This window comes from Scomber japonicus, chromosome 4 (genome assembly GCF_027409825.1).
Source record: "Scomber japonicus isolate fScoJap1 chromosome 4, fScoJap1.pri, whole genome shotgun sequence".
Lineage (NCBI taxonomy): Eukaryota > Metazoa > Chordata > Actinopteri > Scombriformes > Scombridae > Scomber > Scomber japonicus.
This window is the reverse complement of record NC_070581.1, coordinates 16453830-16471261: the sequence shown is the minus strand read 5'-3', so window position 1 is coordinate 16471261 and position 17432 is coordinate 16453830. Positions and strand designations below refer to the sequence as shown.

Here is a 17432-nt window from a genome sequence, read left to right as displayed (position 1 = left end):
TACCAATGCTGGTGTGGGTCCAGTGTTAATTTTAGTTTCTAAAGTGGATCTTACATATAACAATCTGACAGCTTGTTTGTGTTACCATTTTAATTTATCAGATCATTTCACACAATTCATTGTCATCTGTTAGGGAGAAACTACTTAAATGTAACAACATTACATAATTTAATTACAAAATAAATCTCTGTAATCTGTCAGTTACTGAGAAAAATGTGTAGTTAAATTATTATTAGTACTTATGAAAATGATTATGAAAGATAATTACAAAGGAGGTTACATCTGAAGTCAGACCTTTAAGATTTTTCTCAGGAGGAGTGTTTTTTCCTATTGTGATATTTAATATGTTATTGAATACATATTTTGCTGTTTTTAAGTCTTTGAAAAATACTTTTTTATATATTTTGTAAACAAATCATGATGTGGGTTTATTTGGAGCACACATGGGCTTAAATGGTGTCACGAGTACCAATTAAGCTCATGCCATACTTGTGACTTTTTTCATAAAATATTTTTATTCTATATTCCAAAATCTACATGAACTCGTGAATATATTTTCAAATGATCAATCTTGCTTTATAAGAAAATATTTCCCTTATAAATAATGTCAGTTTGTCCATGAAAAACACCTGAACATAGATTTTGGTGGACTTAATGGGTACACTTGAAAACATTTTAAAAATATCAGAGAAGTAATCAAAATAATAAAATGTAATAAGTTACATTACTTTAAGTAATTGAAATAGTTACATTACTTATTACATTTTAAATAAGGTTTCTAGTAATCTGTAACCCCCAACCTCCCAACCCTGACTGTCATACAGTGAAAGTAAACTAAAAATGAGTTTTCAGTCCTATTAGTAGCACTTATAAATACTTGTTAATAGCAGTCTGTCCACAGCTTCAGTGTGGTCAAAGACATAGAGACGTATATAGACATAATAACACAGGTTTGATGCTCAGGTGGAGACATCATCAGGGAAGCAAAACCAACCACTGCGCATGCGTGGAATATTCGACCACTGGTGGTGTAGCTAACGGCTAGGCTACGTATCCAGTCAGCATGGAGAGAAAAGGTAAATCTTTACACCGACACCCCGCACATTGTACGAGTAATATTAGCTCATGTGTTGTCAGTGCAGTTATTGTTCCTCCACAGTCACCCGTGTAGGCTTTAGCGGAGCAGCGCGCCTTCAGAGGGCTTTAATTGAACGCGTCTGTCACGCACTGTTGAGCTGGTGCGAGCTACGTTAGCTTTAGCTTCAATGGGACATGTCAGGATTAGCGAGCTACGTCCAGCTTTCTAGCTCCTTCTGCCTTATTACTCCACCTAAAACACCGACAGCATTTGCCAGGTGTTACAGTTAGCAAACCGAGTGTCCTGCAGTGACTTTATGTCCCACTAACGTTAGCGTATTTTAGGGTTAGGGTCACCTAGGTGGATAACGTTAGCTTGGTGATGTCAGTTAACCATAGATGTCTAGAGAGTCAAACTGGGTGAATGCAGTTGTGATTTATCTGCTGGTTGTTGCAAACACGACACAATACTGCACATAATGATCGAGTTTATGAGCTGTAGGTAGTTGTACACTCTGCCTTAGACAGTGACATCCCTTCTGAGTGTCAGCTGGACGACAAACGACAACCAGACAATGGCAAAATAATTTGTCACTGGTTTCTTTTTGACAGTTTTGGCACTCCAGGCGAGGAAAAAGAGGGTGAAAGCAAAGAAGACCAGCAAAAAGTGAGTTACGTTTTTTTCCCTTTTGCGCCCACTTCAAGCTCGTTGTATCTTCATGTTGTGTAGGAAACACTCGCTCTGGCATGCATTTATTGAAGTGCATACAGTTAAACACACACACACACACCCACACACACATACACACAAGCTGCCTGCTCATGGTCCAGATGTTTGGATGTTGAAAGTGACACAGGGTCATTGATGGCATGCTTGCACTCACACTTTATTTTGGTCCGTGCTGATTACACTGAGAGACTGTTAACGCATCTGTAAATAATTAGGAATTGTCTGCACTCTCCTCTGGTGTCTGCAGTTTTTCATCTTTGCAGAATTCAAATAAGGGAAGCACCTTTATTCATAAAGCCTTGAACAGTTATTTTAATAAGACCTAAGTTGTAAGCTATCCGTATAGAATGTGCAGTATGCTGTGCCAGAAATAAACTATCTGAAGGCTATGTCCTAATATAAAAATAGTTTGTGGATGATTACATTTACATATTTCAACATTTGGGGCTGAGAAAATTGCACTGAAGCGTTGATCTCCAATCCTGATTGTTTTGGTGTACCTAACAATCTACTAATCATGCCATCAGTGGCATCCTCGGGGGTGTTGCGTAACAGCCTGTGCTATATTTAAAACCAGAGAATGAAGAAGCCCACATCAGCCCACCGAAGCATGGTGTTTCACTGAAAACTGCAGATATTCACCTCCTGACAGCGTTACTTTCATGGCAGATACTTGCATGTCCATATAGGCATGAGAAACTAAATATATCTTATAACAGCAGCATTGCATGCCGCAGTCGTCCTTGCATGCCGAGCCCTGTATGAATAGTAAACCAGTGACGCTGTGATCTTTGTGACATAATGCAGCGGAGCAGCTACAGTCTGATTCTGTTGTCAGGCTAAATGTCAGTAATTAATTGGAAGCCTCTCTTGAAAAACACGCACCAGAGCAACTTGAGTATCAGAGCACACAACTGCCTTCAAGTGATGAGCACCAGCAAAATATAGGAACACCCACCCAATATTAGAGCAACTGTGTTTTTTCTTTTCATGAAATAATGACTAATTTCAGTTATGTCTGGTTTCACGTTTAAGAAATTATATTGTTCCGGTTCATCCCCGTTTCTGTTCTTCAATTAAAGAGCAATGACTGAAAATGATAAATTATGAGCATCAATTCTAATGAATTACAAATGCAGTAATGCAAGAGTAGGCGTTTCAAATGGAAAAGCCGTCTTTAGACAGTCTATTCAGTAAAAACAATTCTGTAAATGATCACAGATGTTTGTTCTCTTACTGCAGTGCATCAAGTAAAAGGGTGATTGTGTCTGGCTTGAACAAGTAGGTTGCAGATTATGTGGAAAGCCCGTTTGTAAAACGCTACAGACCAGTTTATTTGAACGTGATCTCAGCAGCTCTCTTGGCTTGCGTAGTGATGAGCAGCCTTAATCTCCTTTGTGGAGGAAGTAACATCAGGCTGTTTGGCTTTGAAGTTAATATTAGTGACTGAACTGTTGGCAAACACAGATTATAGTATGTTGCATGTACGCAGACAGACTACTCACATTTTATCTTTTCATTACTGCTTAAATGACAGAATATGTTGTTCTGACTAAATTAATGATATTTTATGTTCCTTGTATAAAGCAGTTACATATTCTTATGAGGGGAATTATATATTATGTAAAATGTCTGAAATAGATTTGGGAGGGTATTGTAAGCCAGCCTGCAGTGAACTGATGCTGGCTGTGATTTGAGAGTTAGCTGCAGTAATCTTTCAAACACCAATAAATACAGAATAACAGAAAGTGTGCACACAGTGACTCCTCCAAATATTTAATGCCAAACATGAATCATGTACAGACATGTTTATTTTTATGTTCTAGTGCACTAAATATTACTAATGAGCGCATTTTTTGTCTGCAAAACACTGGACCTTGTTTCTTAATATTCTCAATGTCTTTATTTTAGTACAACCTCACTTTTTGTCCTTTCCTTGTGACAATGTGACGACATAATGACAAAATAATTGAACTTTGCAGGACAGCAGTAACACGCTGGTCTCTGGTCTTTATCTTAATGATGATGTACATACATTTTCTTCCTTAATGCAGCTGTGGCTTCTGTGCTTCTGATCCTTGTAATTTATTGTAGAGTTTCCACCAATACAAAAAATTGTCCTCAATCTGTTTTTATGTTTGTCTTCATAATACAGTCGCACAGCGCACACGCACGCCTAAAATAGGCCAGCGTTAAAATTAGTAAAGCCACCCAGACATGTGTTGACAGCTAAATAGCTGTGCATTAGAAATAGCACTGATTACCTTAAATGTTTCTTGCATTTTCTATAGTGTGATATCTGTGAAGGTATCTGTGGAAAGTTTGGACAGGATTTTACCTCCAGCACGAATAAAATATATAAGTTCACATACAACTTTCTATCGTCAGCAGGACTTGAGAGGTGTGGTCCACCTTAAAAATTGTTTTTATAACTCATGGTGCAGTTACTGGCATCGCTCATTCGCGGTGTCTGGATTGTGCAAGCTGCTCTTCATTTGTGTGTGAATATTCGTTTATTGCAGATACAGATCAAATAAAAATGGTTTCAACCTTGCAGATAAGCTCTGGATGTCTCTTTGTATTTCTCTGAACTGTTCTACAAGTTATGGATCATACTGAAAGCTGTTAACATGGATTTATATCTTAAATTTAATTGGTTTCACCATGAAAGATTCTTGTGATGTTTTGGTGAATCAAGGCCAAACCAAGACACTTAAAGTCGATTTCACCAAAGCTCACACATTGTTTTTTAAGTTGTATGATTCAAATGAAGAACCTGTCACAGGGTTAAAGGTCTTTACCTGTCTCGCTGTCCTGTGAGAATAATGCTGCTGTTTTTGTTTTGAGAACAGTTACCTGTGATGCATTAAGCAGGATTTGGGTGTGGTTACGGTTATTGGGTGGAGGCTGGTGAAGGTTAATTGTTTTAATAAGAAGATTAACTGTCTTAACATGATTAACATGTCTACAATCTTTGTGAAACATTTATTACATAGGAATGCACTTATGACTCAGGCAGGACAGACTATGTCACAGACTTACTCGGTCTGATAGTTATTGTGCATATGTTCGTCCATCAGGCAGCCAGCCAATCCCAGAGCTCGACAGCAGCCCCAGCTAGAAGCCTCGCCTCAGGAACCCGAGGAACCAGAGGAGATTCTTGGCTCTGATGATGAAGAGCAGGAGGACCCTAACGACTACTGCAAAGGTGAGTCCTGTCTCATTCAACATGTTCACATGTGCACGATAACGCTGTTATTGTGAATAACCAGATTGATACATTTCATTAAAGCATTTGTACGGCTTGCAGTAAACAAACTTCCACACTAGCTGAGTTATGCCCATGATGGCCTTAATTTAATAAGTATAACCCATTTAATGTTTATATGACAGAAAAACAGTCTGCACTTGTCATACTTTCTAGTAGGGCTGTCAAATTCATTTAAACAGCGTTATTTTCCTTAATGTGCGAACATCATTCTGTTTGACCCTTTTCCCCGCCTGTAGTTTGGTAATAAGCAAGCGATGCAGCAGTAACATTTTGGATAACAAACAGAAATTGTGTGCATGCGTGTGTGTGTGTGAGCGTGGAAGAGAAAGCCAGACTGTGTGTGTGCAGAAAGCAAGCATATGTATCCACTCCTATGTGAAGAAGAGTATTACATATGTTAATCAATTAACAGCCCTACTTTCTAGTCAACTGGTGTTTTCTTCTCTTCTAGGTGGCTACCACCACGTGAAAGTAGGTGACCTGTACAACGGAAAATACCATGTAATCCGGAAACTGGGATGGGGACACTTCTCCACTGTGTGGCTCGCCTGGGACATCCAGTATGAGAAAACTTTATTGCATATTTTTATTGCACAGTTTTGTTTTTAAGGCCTGAAGTTGGATACAGACTCAGTAGCAGCTGACTCTGACACTGTTGTGGTAGGGTGTTTTACAATACTTCCTGTTAGCAAACGGTACTTGCTCTGTGGTTGCAGGGTGAAGAGATTTGTTGCAATGAAGGTGGTGAAGAGTGCAGAGCACTACACAGAGACGGCAGTAGATGAGATCAAACTCCTCCGATCTGTAAGTAGTTGAGTTTATTTCCGAGAATTGTTCTCGTGTAATTTTATATCCCTTAAATTACAGTAAATCACAGTTCATGCATCCTGAGGACAACAGGAACTGGTTACAGTGAAAGTTGTTACAGATTTTACAAATTGTGTAACTGCATTTGCTGTGCAACAACAAACCATGTTTGCCAAATTAGATCAAGCAGTTCTTAATGGAGACATGTTTGCCAATCCTACGTCACATCAATAAGTGTGATTGTGATTGTTGATTGTGTTATTCTGTTTTTTTGTGCCCAGGTAAGAAACTCAGACCCCAATGACCCCAAGCGGGAAATGGTGGTCCAGATGGTAGATGACTTCAAGATCTCTGGTGTGAATGGAACTCGTATCCTTTAAAGCTGAGCACTGCTAATGCTTCCTGGTCTTTTGTTTTATAACTCAGATCTTATTTGTTTAATTCCATCCTTGCGGTAAGACTAAAGCCCCTTAATTCTTAGGAACATACTTTGTCAAGAAAAGGATCATTCTTTCCCCCGGTGTCAAATTTAGCCCGAAAGCATTTAAAGTAAACAACAGGTGATGGGTGTACTGCATGTGTCCCAAACAGGCCTCCACCTATCACAACACTTTGGCTGAGTAGGATCCTCTAAATGCCACAGGCATAGTTGTACCTGTAATATGAGACTCTGTAACAATACTGTAGTGTTTGCACTCCTGTGACCTGTTCTCTTTTCAGTATAAATATTGCTACTGCGCATGTAGAATGTAGTGAATGGCTACAAGGCCTTAAGATGTTTGTAGATTGTTTTCTCCTAATGGGTTTTCAATTTGGCTTTATTTGTATTGCATTGTTACTATCTTAACTACTTCCCTTCAGACGTCTGCATGGTATTTGAGGTTTTGGGGCATCACTTATTGAAGTGGATAATAAAGTCCAATTACCAAGGGTTGCCGCTGCCTTGTGTGAAGAGCATCATAAAACAGGTAACAGAAAACCCCAGTGTCACACCTTTTTGTGTGCTGATGACTGGTGATGGAGATTCAGACATAGTTTACACCAGTTTATAAGAGCTGTGTGATGGGTAGAAACCAGTCAGAACGGAGCATGTTGTGAACATTTAACTGATAAACAGTAATGGAGTCAAACCTGCCTTTAAACATGACGGATGGAGCGAAAAGTATTTGATTAAACAACAAAACAAATGAGTGATTCAGCATTATAACACAGAAGAATTACTCATTTCAGCTACTCTTGGAGAATTGATTTAACTTTGTAGCTTTCTATTTTTGCAAATCACATTGCCTGATTTGGATTCATGTGTGTCAGCCTTTTATTACATAAAGGTAAAATGAACCTCTTTATTTCGGTTGAATTCAAATAATCTGTTTCCTTTTCCATGGATTCATTTTCCAGGTTCTCCAAGGCCTAGACTACTTGCACACAAAGTGTCAGATCATCCACACAGACATCAAGCCAGAAAATATCCTGATGAGTGTTGATGAGCCTTACGTCCGAAAGCTTGCAGCAGAAGCCACAGAGTGGCAGAGGACTGGGGCGCCTCCTCCCTCCGGTTCAGCAAGTACGACACGAAAACACACACAGACACACTCATATGTACATTTATAAATATTGTGTTGTAACTGTATGTATTGATTTGCTATTCTCTTTGCAGTAAGCACAGCACCTGCTCCAAAACAGGTACAACTCTTTTACTGTTTACTTTTTGCATCCATCAGCCTCTCACATTTTCAGTCAGCACACATTCAGAGACAATACCACAAATGTATCAGTGTGAGCCTGTTATTTCCTTATTTCTCTAACAGACGGTAAAAATGTCCAAAAACAAGAAGAAGAAGTTAAAAAAGAAGCAGAAGCGTCAGGCAGAGCTGCTGGAAAAGTGCATCCTGGACCTGGAGGAGATGGAAAAGACCACAGAAACACGAGAGGAAGAAGAGGATGAAGATGAGGACCCACAGTCTCCGAAGGGACGGGATCCACAGTCTCCGAAGGGACGGGACCCACAGTCTCCAAAGGGACGGGACCCACAGTCTCCAAAGGGACGGGTCTGTGCTCCTCTCAGACAGGTGTCTCTTCTTGACCTGGGAAACGAGGAAGCAGAGGGTAAGAAGACAGCATCACTGGAGTGTGTGTTTCTTTAATTCTTATTACTGTTGGTTAAGATTTTGTTATAGCTGTAATACGGTAATGATTATTAATCTGTCTTTCTGATCCTCTCAGGGAGCAGCATGAATGCAGATCTCATGAGGGTGGGACGAGAAGAGCTGTTGGAGGTGAACTGTAATGGCTATGCGGAGGTGGAGCAGAGGCAGTCCCGTTGGAGGGACGAAGACCAACATAATGGCAACGCAGAGCCCACACAGAAATGTGCCAGTCTGGAGGAGCAACGCGAGGACTCCCGTGTTCACCCCGTTTGTAACGGCGTGGACTCTACAGATCTCAATGAGCTGGACACTGAGATTGAAGGCAGGGGAGCTCACAGCAGTGAAGGAACTGAGAGACACCTTCCTGCTGGACTGGAGGAGGGTGAGCTGGAGCAAAGCGTTTGTCAGGAGGAGAGAGAGGACAGGCCCGACTGTCAGTACGAAACTGAAGAAAGCCTGAGAAACGGTCAGTCAGCCAAAACCAGTGCAGCCACTACTGCAGAGATGTTTTCTGGAAGCTGTTTGCTCTGGAAGTTTAATAAAGGCTGAGCTATGTGAACTCTGAAATATGTATATTTAGACTTTTATTAGATGTCTAGTCCATTCTTATCTCTCTCTGTCTCTCCCTCTGCTCTGATATAGACAAGCTAACAGCAGGATCCCTGCTAGTTAACCCCCTTGAGCCAGTCAATGCCGACCAGATCAAGGTCAAGATTGCAGATTTGGGAAATGCTTGCTGGGTGGTGAGTAGTCTGTTAATGACCTGAGGGATTTCCTGATTAACCAAGATGCCTTTCAGCTAGGGACACATCCAGTGTGATCCAGTGACCAAAATAGAAACACTTCCAGCTCTTTGTTTTATTCTTTACATTGATGTAAGTTTAGCTAAGAAATGGCAGATGCAGTTGGGTACAGTTCTCCTCACTCTCTGTTAGCATCTGCAGAGCAAAGTGGAGTCCAAAGGAGGGGAATCGAAATTTTATCAAAATCACAATATGGCTGGTTGCAATTTTCAAATTGCAGGAGGAGAAATATTTGTTAAAGGCAGCATGTGTGTCAACATATCATTTTAAAATTAAAATATTGTTGTGCTGCAGAGATGTCCTGGCCTACTCATCATATTCAACAGACTAATACTAAAGCAAATACAACAGATAATACTTACATATATTCCGCCCTTTACTGCTGGCTTTGTTATTCACAAGTGATAAAGAATTGTGTGTTGTGTTTTCTTCTCTTCCATCTCCCTTGTTTCAGCACAAGCACTTTACAGAAGACATCCAGACACGGCAGTACCGATCCTTAGAGGTACTCATTGGTTCTGGATACAGCACACCAGCTGATATATGGAGCACAGCCTGCATGGTGAGAGACTGCACTGAAAATTAACTAATCACATTGTGTTAAAAACACCCAGAGAGAGAAATCACAGTATAATCTACCTTGACAAGGCCTCAGCAGCATTATTAGAGTGTAGCTGCTGTTGGGAGGGATTTATGTGTGTGACGTCTTGTGTTTATGATGATTGTGTTGTCTCCTCAGGCCTTTGAGCTTGCCACAGGGGACTACTTGTTTGAACCACATTCTGGAGAAGATTATTCCAGGGATGAAGGTATTGCTGGGATTCACTCCTCCTGTTCATTCACCTCTTTTCTCATTAATCCACACTGATATATTTAGCATTGTTTTAAATGGAAAAAGAGTCATTTTGTACTGGTTTGATTGCTACAGTGTTTTTCTTATTAAATTGAGCCTCATTGGTGATTGTCATCATGAATAATATAAAACATTGATCATATCCACACATCTAATAAGAGTTTTCACAGTAAGCATGGCAAGTTGTGACTTTGCTCCAAGTTATTGTGCAATTTGCACAGTAAGTTGAAGCGCATTATGATTAATTTTCACAGTGAGGTACTCCATTACAGTGATGTTTCCTGATTTATATTTTAGAATATTTAATGAGATAAATGCATGTGATGAGTACCAACATTCCTGTGGTTATTTCCTCTTCAACACCTCGCACCACGTTTTTGTCGTACTGGAGACGGGGCCTTCTCCTCTTTTTTTCCCTTGGCCATCTTTCTTCATTTCCTCATGACTCACGCTTCACATTTCTTCCTCTTGCTTTCCACATTTTAATCTTAATTTGCTGCTTTCTTAGCTTGAGGTTTCTGTTCTGACTTGATTTTGCTGCAGCTTGTCAGTTATGTGCTGAGATTTAACCTTCAACGTATTGGCGCATGTCCTACAGCTGTGAATCAGCCTTTTCACTTACTGTGCATGAACTCATGAGCCCATTGCTTAATTTCACCTCTACTTTCTTTGTTGCATGACTGTCCTTCATTTGATTTTTTTTACTAATCATTCATCCTGTGTCAAAATCTGCTATACAAGTTTTAATGCATATTGCTTTGATAGCTGAGCTGTTATTTTTGATCTGATACAGTCTTAATTGTTTGTTTTTTACATATCTGAAAGTCAATGGCCTACATTTAAATGTTTTGTAATAGCTTTTGATTTGCTAAATTAATATAGGCTCTCCACACCTATGCTTGTTGTCATACTAGGCTGTCATCATCCATTGTTCCTAATTTATTGTTCCCCATGACTGTTTGCCATCTCTCTCCCATCCCCTCTTCTCTCCAAACGGTTCTCTCTTTTTGCCCCCTTTCCTCCTTTTTTGTCTCTCCTCCTTTGATGTGCCTCATTTCCAGACCACCTTGCTCTCATGATTGAGTTGCTTGGTAAAATTCCTCGCCATTATGCTCTGAGTGGGAAATACTCACAGGAATACTTCACTAAGAGAGGTATGCTACCCCTCTGTTTGTGGCCCGCCCTGGGAACGGTGGACAGGAGGGAGAAGGGGGGGAAAGGTCCCTGGCAGCACATTCAGATCTACCAAAGTTGTTATTGTGTGCAGGCCAGTGTGCCTAATGATGAATACAGAGCAGTAAACGTCTGTTTCTTTGAACAGTGCCATCAGACATTGATTCAAGTAGTTCTGCCAAAGATTGCCTGGCAGAGGTACAGTCAGTACCGTCGTATTTGTAGCCAGGGGATTTGGCCCGATATCCAATACTTTTTTGATCCCTGCTGGGGGAAATGTTAATGACTTTTTTTCCTCCTGAGTGTTAGGTCAGCCAAAATAGTTGATTTAAAGTAATTTTATCAAATACATTTAATTTTAACTAAAAGAATCATTAGATGACAGAAAAGCAATTATAGAAAAGGTTGCAAAGCTTTTTAATTACAGGTCTGAAGAACATAAAATGAGTTACAGAAAAAAAAATATTTTAAGTGGTATCAAAATGGAGGCTGCCATGTTGCACCCCGCCATGTTTCTACAGTAGCCCAGAACAGACAAACTAAACATTGGCTCTGAAGAGGGCCTTTCATGTTTTTCACAGCCGCAGTAGGTTATCCTACAAGCTTGGAAGGGAAGGGGAGGGGTATTCCTTAATTTCAAATCAGCAACAGCACTGCTAGATGCCACTACACACTGGTCCTTAAAAATCCATTGACACAGAAAAGATCAACAAATTTAAGATAAATAATATAAGTAATATCTGTAGTCGTAGTCAGTGATTTTAAAAAAACAAACTTTTAACCTTGAACCTCAGAAAGATTATCTGCTGATCCTCTTCATATTCCACCTTAGTTGGAGTATTATGGGATGTTTGTGTGTTTCGTGGCTTCTCAGCTGTAATGCCAGATACAGTATGGTAGCATTAAAGAACCTCTAGATCTCTAGATGAATGCTGGGAGCGTAACACTGCTCATGATGTCTGATGGCCATGTTTGAGTTCTGTGCACCTCTGCAACAATCTGTACCACGTGTGCTGTCAGCCAGACCCGCCAGCCCTCCACCCACACACCCAGAGTGGGCCTGTGACCGAGACACTGTCTGATGAATCTGTGGTTTGTCTTTTTGTTTGTCTGTCTGTCTTCACCCGCTGGGCGGCTGTAGACCATATAGCGCTGATCATTGAGCTGCTGGGGAGTGTCCCACGCAAACTCATAATGACTGGCAAATATTCCAAGGATTTTTTCACTAAGAAAGGTAAAAAATTACCATCACTGTCAGACTCAAGAGAGGAGTCTGTTTCTGTGTATCCTTTTCTGCCATTATGCTAGAGCAGCTTTTTTTCATCTAACTTTTTTATTGTTAAAAACATTTTCAACAGTGAGTAGTAACATTCAAAGATGACCTGTTTGGGAAATACATTTGCCGCTTAAAAAGGGTTTTTTGTAAATGTAAAAAGTAGTGTAGTATGTAGATATTAATAATAGACACAGCTACCTTCCACTGTACTGAGCTCCCACATTGTTAAGTGTCTCTGACACAGGTCTGTCTGACTGTTTGCCTGCAGGCGATTTGAAGCACATCACCAAGCTAAAGCCATGGGGCCTGCTGGAGGTGCTGGTCGACAAGTACGAGTGGCCCCGTGAAGAAGCCGAGTGCTTCACTGACTTCCTGCTCCCCATGTTGGAGCTGATCCCTGAGAAGAGAGCCACGGCTGCAGAGTGCCTGCTCCACCCGTGGCTTTCCCTCTAGTGGAGGCCTCCGGCTATTGTACCTCCCTTCCCTCCTACTCTCTCCAGAGACTGCAACAGATCACTTTCCAGTTTGGGCATATCAGATGAATATTTATTTCTCTTTTTGTTTCGTTGTTTTTTTGGATTTCTTATGTTCTCGTTATTGAGCGCTTGCTTCATTGTATGTTTGCTTTGTATTTGTTGGTTCTTCCCTCCATGTGATGACGTCAAGAATCCCGTGGGTTATATTACTTTGTGGTCATGTTGGCTCCAACTGCTGTGCTCCGTTTACCCACCCAACTACGCAAACCTGTTATTGTACTGCTAGTGACTCATCCTTGTTTGTTACACTCCTGCACTAAAACCCAAACAAATCAAGGATATGTAGCCGTTATTGCTAATTTTTGACCCCATAAAAAGGACTTGCTATCTCTTTTTTTCTTCGTACATTTCATTAGTGCTGTGTTCTCTCTTTTTTATGAATTATTTTATCTTCTATTACACATGTAAGGTATACATTTTGTATTTGTAAAGTAGGCTTAGGAAGTTGCACACTGGGCTGACATGTACACTGACTGTGGTAACGTTCACACAGCATTTCTCTAGACAGACAGACTCTAGTTTTCTTACTGAGACACCGCTGTCTGACAATGTAGGTTATTTAGCCATAATAAATCCATTGTCACCTGGTATTTAGTGTGGTTAGTCAATCATAATAAATGAGATTGTTCCTTTCTCATGGGAGGCTGGTATTCTCATACACATATTACAATTCAGGAATATAGTGTTTTAAAGGTTTCAACAAGATGACACGCTAGGAAGCCCAATTTAAAGGAAAAAAAGGAAATAAACTGTATATATCTGTACCAAAGAGTTTGCCTTTATGTATATTACAGTTATGTACAGTTTTTAACAAATCTTATATCTTAGCTAAAATTATTTAGCTGGGTAGCTGTGTTTTAATAAAAGTGAATGGAAGATGTGTTTGAGCTTGGTTGTATGTGTGGCCAACTGTTCAATAATGTCACAGTTTTTACCATTGAAATGGTAAGGTATGATGTTATGTAATGGTGTCCCAAATGGATCATATCAAAGTAAGCTATGTATCTGTGGAAGCCTAGGTAAAAACAGAATCTTACATCAGTGTCAGATTCAAAAACATAGACTTTGTGTGAACAAACTGTACAACACACCATATAATAAAACAGACGTTCATACAATACAGAACGACGGTGTCAAGCTTGTCTCTCTCAGCGAGGTTTATTAGGCGTTTGACTCGAAACTAACCAAATCATAAAAAGAAAGAAAACAATAAAAAAGACAGGTGAACAATTTGATTAAAGCTTTATCTTTACTTTAGGATGCTTTTCTTGACCATTGAAAGCCTTTAAAGTGCATCTGTGTCACTCTGGTCCTGAAGTTCCATGCTTTTTCTGTAAAAGAAAATCACAGCTTGGATGAATACCTGAATTTAATGGACTGCAGACAAGGTGCTCTTGCTGGCTACTAACAAACTGTAACTCAAGTGTTCAAATAGAAAACAAGTTTAATAACTTGCAAAGAAAGCACTTTATAATGACAGATATGCAGCATAGACATGATTGATTAGGCTCATGTTTTGGCAACATTATGCGTTCTTAAGAGCTCAAAGCAACCGGCATATTAACCTCATTTAAACTGTAGCCTTGGGGGCAACCAGATGTATGAGATGGTGTGTATTAAGGAAATAAAGCACTGTATTAAGATAATCTAAATGAGACAGTAAGCAGGCCATATTCTTAAATCATTAAACTCTGAAAATATACAAAAAAGGTCACATGATAGAAACAATATGGCTAGCTGTTGGATGAATATCAACTTTAATGTCGAGGAGCTTAACATAAACATTTTCACCTGATCTATGAAAGTATTAATAAGAAATAGAGATACATTTTCACTCAATATGCAGTTAGTCACAGTCAGTCACTCGGAGAAAAGAAAAAGAAGAGAATTTCTATTGGTAAACTTGACCTTTGAAAAGTAAAATTTCCATTACAACTGAGCCAACTCCATCAACTCCCTGATTGAAGGCAACTAATAAATAGACCTCGAGATGATGGTATAATGTTGCTACCTGCTATTTCTAAACAGACATTAATGAGCATTGAAGCTCAGACGTAATAATACCCTCACCTCTTATTATTTGTAATTTTTTTCAAAGACAACATTTTGTCATGACACAGTAGGAAAACACAGACATCATTAATACATTTAATGATGGCTGAATTTCATTAGTGACACTTGTACTCTTCCTTTCATGACAAGTCAAAATGTTTAACAGCCAGCTTCCCTCCTTGTACCAAGCCCAGGAGCAGAGACAGTTCCCTGCTTTGTTTGACACACACACACACACACACAGCCTTCACCTGTCTGCATTAACCCTCACGTTCTCCCTCCACCTCAAAGTCATCTGGCAGCAGTTTGTCCTGTCGGTTGCCGAGGGTAAAGGACAGAAGTGCCAGCAGGAGGGCGTCCAGTATGCTGATGATAGCAAGGATGTAGGCCCAGCGCACTGTGCAGTTCCCCAGGCTGTACTTATCGGTCCTCTGGCCGCACATCCTCTTCACCTCAGGAGCATCCCAGCCATCCGGGTAGATCATGCAGCCCATCACCATCAACACAGCTGCGGGGGAAGAAGTGCATAAAAATGGTGGAGCCTTGCATTAATTACCTCTTGAGTGTACTCAGGTTGCTAAATAATTATGAAGGAGGTTCTTCAGAGCCCCGAGTGCAGGATAAGACATGATGTACCCCCATAAAGTACCCAAAGTTGAATTTATTTATGGTGCAGCAGGGCAAACAGGCTCACTGTTGCTGTGTGGATGATGTTACTCATATTAAAGTTCTTAAAGTTTCCTCTGGATTTTCACCATAACTACTGAACAAATAGAGTTTTTCAGTTTTGTGTATTTGTATTTGTAATTATTCACCTCAATATGCAGTATTTTTCATTAGTAGTGGTAGCCATATTGCATAGTCAACTGTACTGTTGTGACTTATTGCCTATACTAATTAGGACAGGCTGCCAGGTATGCAGGTTTTAAGTCATGTATGATAACCTTTTAAGTAGAATTAAATTCAAGATTTTTTTCAAACCAAAGGAAAACATAAAGAGATTTATCACAAATCTACCTTTAATAAAAACATAACCTTTCAGCAGCAACAATTCTCAAGACAGATAGACTCGTATCATACAGGCTAGTTTCCTCAGTCCAGATCAGCTAACAAACACAGCAACACCTGTTCTTGTTACGTGTAACCATATCCACCATCAGAGGTGTCAAACGTCTGAGCTGACACCGGAGCCCTTATTGGCTCCTGCAGTGAAGAACGACACATTCAGTGACAAAAACACACACCATGATTGAAACCGGAGAGGCAAGAGGGTGACTCATGATGAGTTTATCACCTCAGAGACACAGAAAGAGAAGCGCTGGTCTCACTCATCCTTCATTTTGCTTCATTTTGGATGATGGTGATACTAAAATAACTGCATGGATTTAAAACACAGAATAAATGGAAGTTACTAGTTCTTCCCAACAGACTGTGACCTTTGATCTCTGATTTGAACCCTAAGTAACCCACTATCAATATCCTCATCTTAAACACAGACTCTTGATGTCATAGTTAAGTAATATAATACAAAATCATTTAATACAGTATTTTCAACAATATACCTCAGTATTAATAACAATATTTTAGTGATTATTATAGTCAATTTGTTAAGTCTAGTGTTAGCACTTGACTATTAAATAAAGTGTAAAAAATAATTCTCAAAATGAAATGAAATTATGTTAATTTATGTATTCATTTTTCAGTTGAATGAAAAATAATTAAGTTTTTTCTCTAAGTTGAAGTAATAATATGAGTAAAAGTTCTGCATTCAAAGTGAAGTAACACTAGCAGCATCGAAATGGACTCTTTCATTGTGTTATTGCCATTACTGATGAATTAACATGTAGGTCTAAGCAAGTTAAATTTAGTTGGTGGATGTGGACCTCATTTTAAAAACTTCAGTGGAGTAAAAGGACCAATATTTGCCTGACATGTAAAGGAAGAGTAACATTAAATGGAACAAGTACTCCACACGCAGCTCACCTGAGGCCAGCTGCATCCACGCACAGATCCTGTACACGTTCCCGGTGTTGCAGAAGAAGAACAAGCTGAAGCAGACCATGGTGCCCACGATCAGCAGCATTGAGGTCCCGACGAAGAACATGGCTGTCCTGAAGGCCGGAGACGGGATGGAGGCGAAGTCCAGCACGCTGCCCTTACAGGTGAGCTCCGAGGTGAGCGCATTGCCGATGCAGTAGTGGAAGAGGCCGAAGTACCCGGCCTGCGGGGTGTTGACGCTGTCCCCGATCCAGAAGGGCTGAATGAAGACCACCACGGTGATGATGACGAAGCAGATCGTGAATACGGCCCACATGACGCCGATGGCTCGGGAGTTTCTCACATAGTTGGTGTGGTAGATTTTGGCAGCCTCCTGGGCTGGGAGCAGATCCATGATCCCGAGCGGAAAGAAAACAGAAGTTTGTGTCAAACTTTTACAACTTCAAAAAAAAATAATTTTCTTTTAAAATCAGTAAAGTATTTGGACTCTGTCTTTAATTCAATTCCTGCTGCTGATCTTTAACACGCCTGTTGCCACCGAGGCTGCTTTGCATTGAAAGACCAGTGTCAGGATTCAGCACCTTGGACAGCACCCTCATCCTTTCAATTAATGGCGTGACTTACGTCAGAGATGGACAGCTGCTGCATGACAATAGTTACAATGTGGGATCCCAGACTGAAAACACAGGTGGGAAGTAACTAAATACTT

General features: G+C 40.1%; 2 protein-coding genes across 4 annotated transcripts; one reads left to right on the top strand and one right to left on the bottom strand.

Moving 5' to 3' along the window:
* The first annotated feature begins 1030 nt into the window (after window positions 1-1030).
* srpk1a (SRSF protein kinase 1a) lies at window positions 1031-13780 on the top strand. 3 transcript variants are annotated; one of them, XM_053318386.1, is made up of 16 exons: window positions 1031-1076; window positions 1690-1744; window positions 4888-5015; window positions 5530-5638; window positions 5795-5882; window positions 6167-6254; window positions 6747-6853; window positions 7284-7449; window positions 7543-7568; window positions 7694-7991; window positions 8109-8498; window positions 8675-8775; window positions 9290-9397; window positions 9575-9644; window positions 12003-12095; window positions 12406-13780. In XM_053318386.1, exons 1-16 carry the CDS (start codon window positions 1064-1066, stop codon window positions 12588-12590), a joined length of 2025 nt encoding a protein of 674 aa, XP_053174361.1. In that variant the 5' UTR covers window positions 1031-1063; the 3' UTR covers window positions 12591-13780. The 3 variants fall into 3 exon arrangements, with proteins under 3 accessions (XP_053174361.1, XP_053174360.1, XP_053174359.1); XM_053318385.1 differs by lacking the exon at window positions 12003-12095 and adding an exon at window positions 10750-10842; XM_053318384.1 differs by lacking the exon at window positions 12406-13780 and having other exon boundaries at window positions 10750-12055.
* Window positions 13781-14982: 1202 nt separating this feature from the next.
* Window positions 14983-17117, bottom strand: lhfpl5b (LHFPL tetraspan subfamily member 5b). Its single transcript, XM_053317868.1, has 2 exons — window positions 16709-17117; window positions 14983-15233 (listed from the first exon to the last, which is right to left on the bottom strand). The coding sequence occupies exons 1-2, from the start codon at window positions 17115-17117 to the stop codon at window positions 14986-14988; spliced, it is 657 nt and encodes a 218-aa protein (XP_053173843.1). The 3' UTR covers window positions 14983-14985.
* Window positions 17118-17432: the final 315 nt, after the last annotated feature.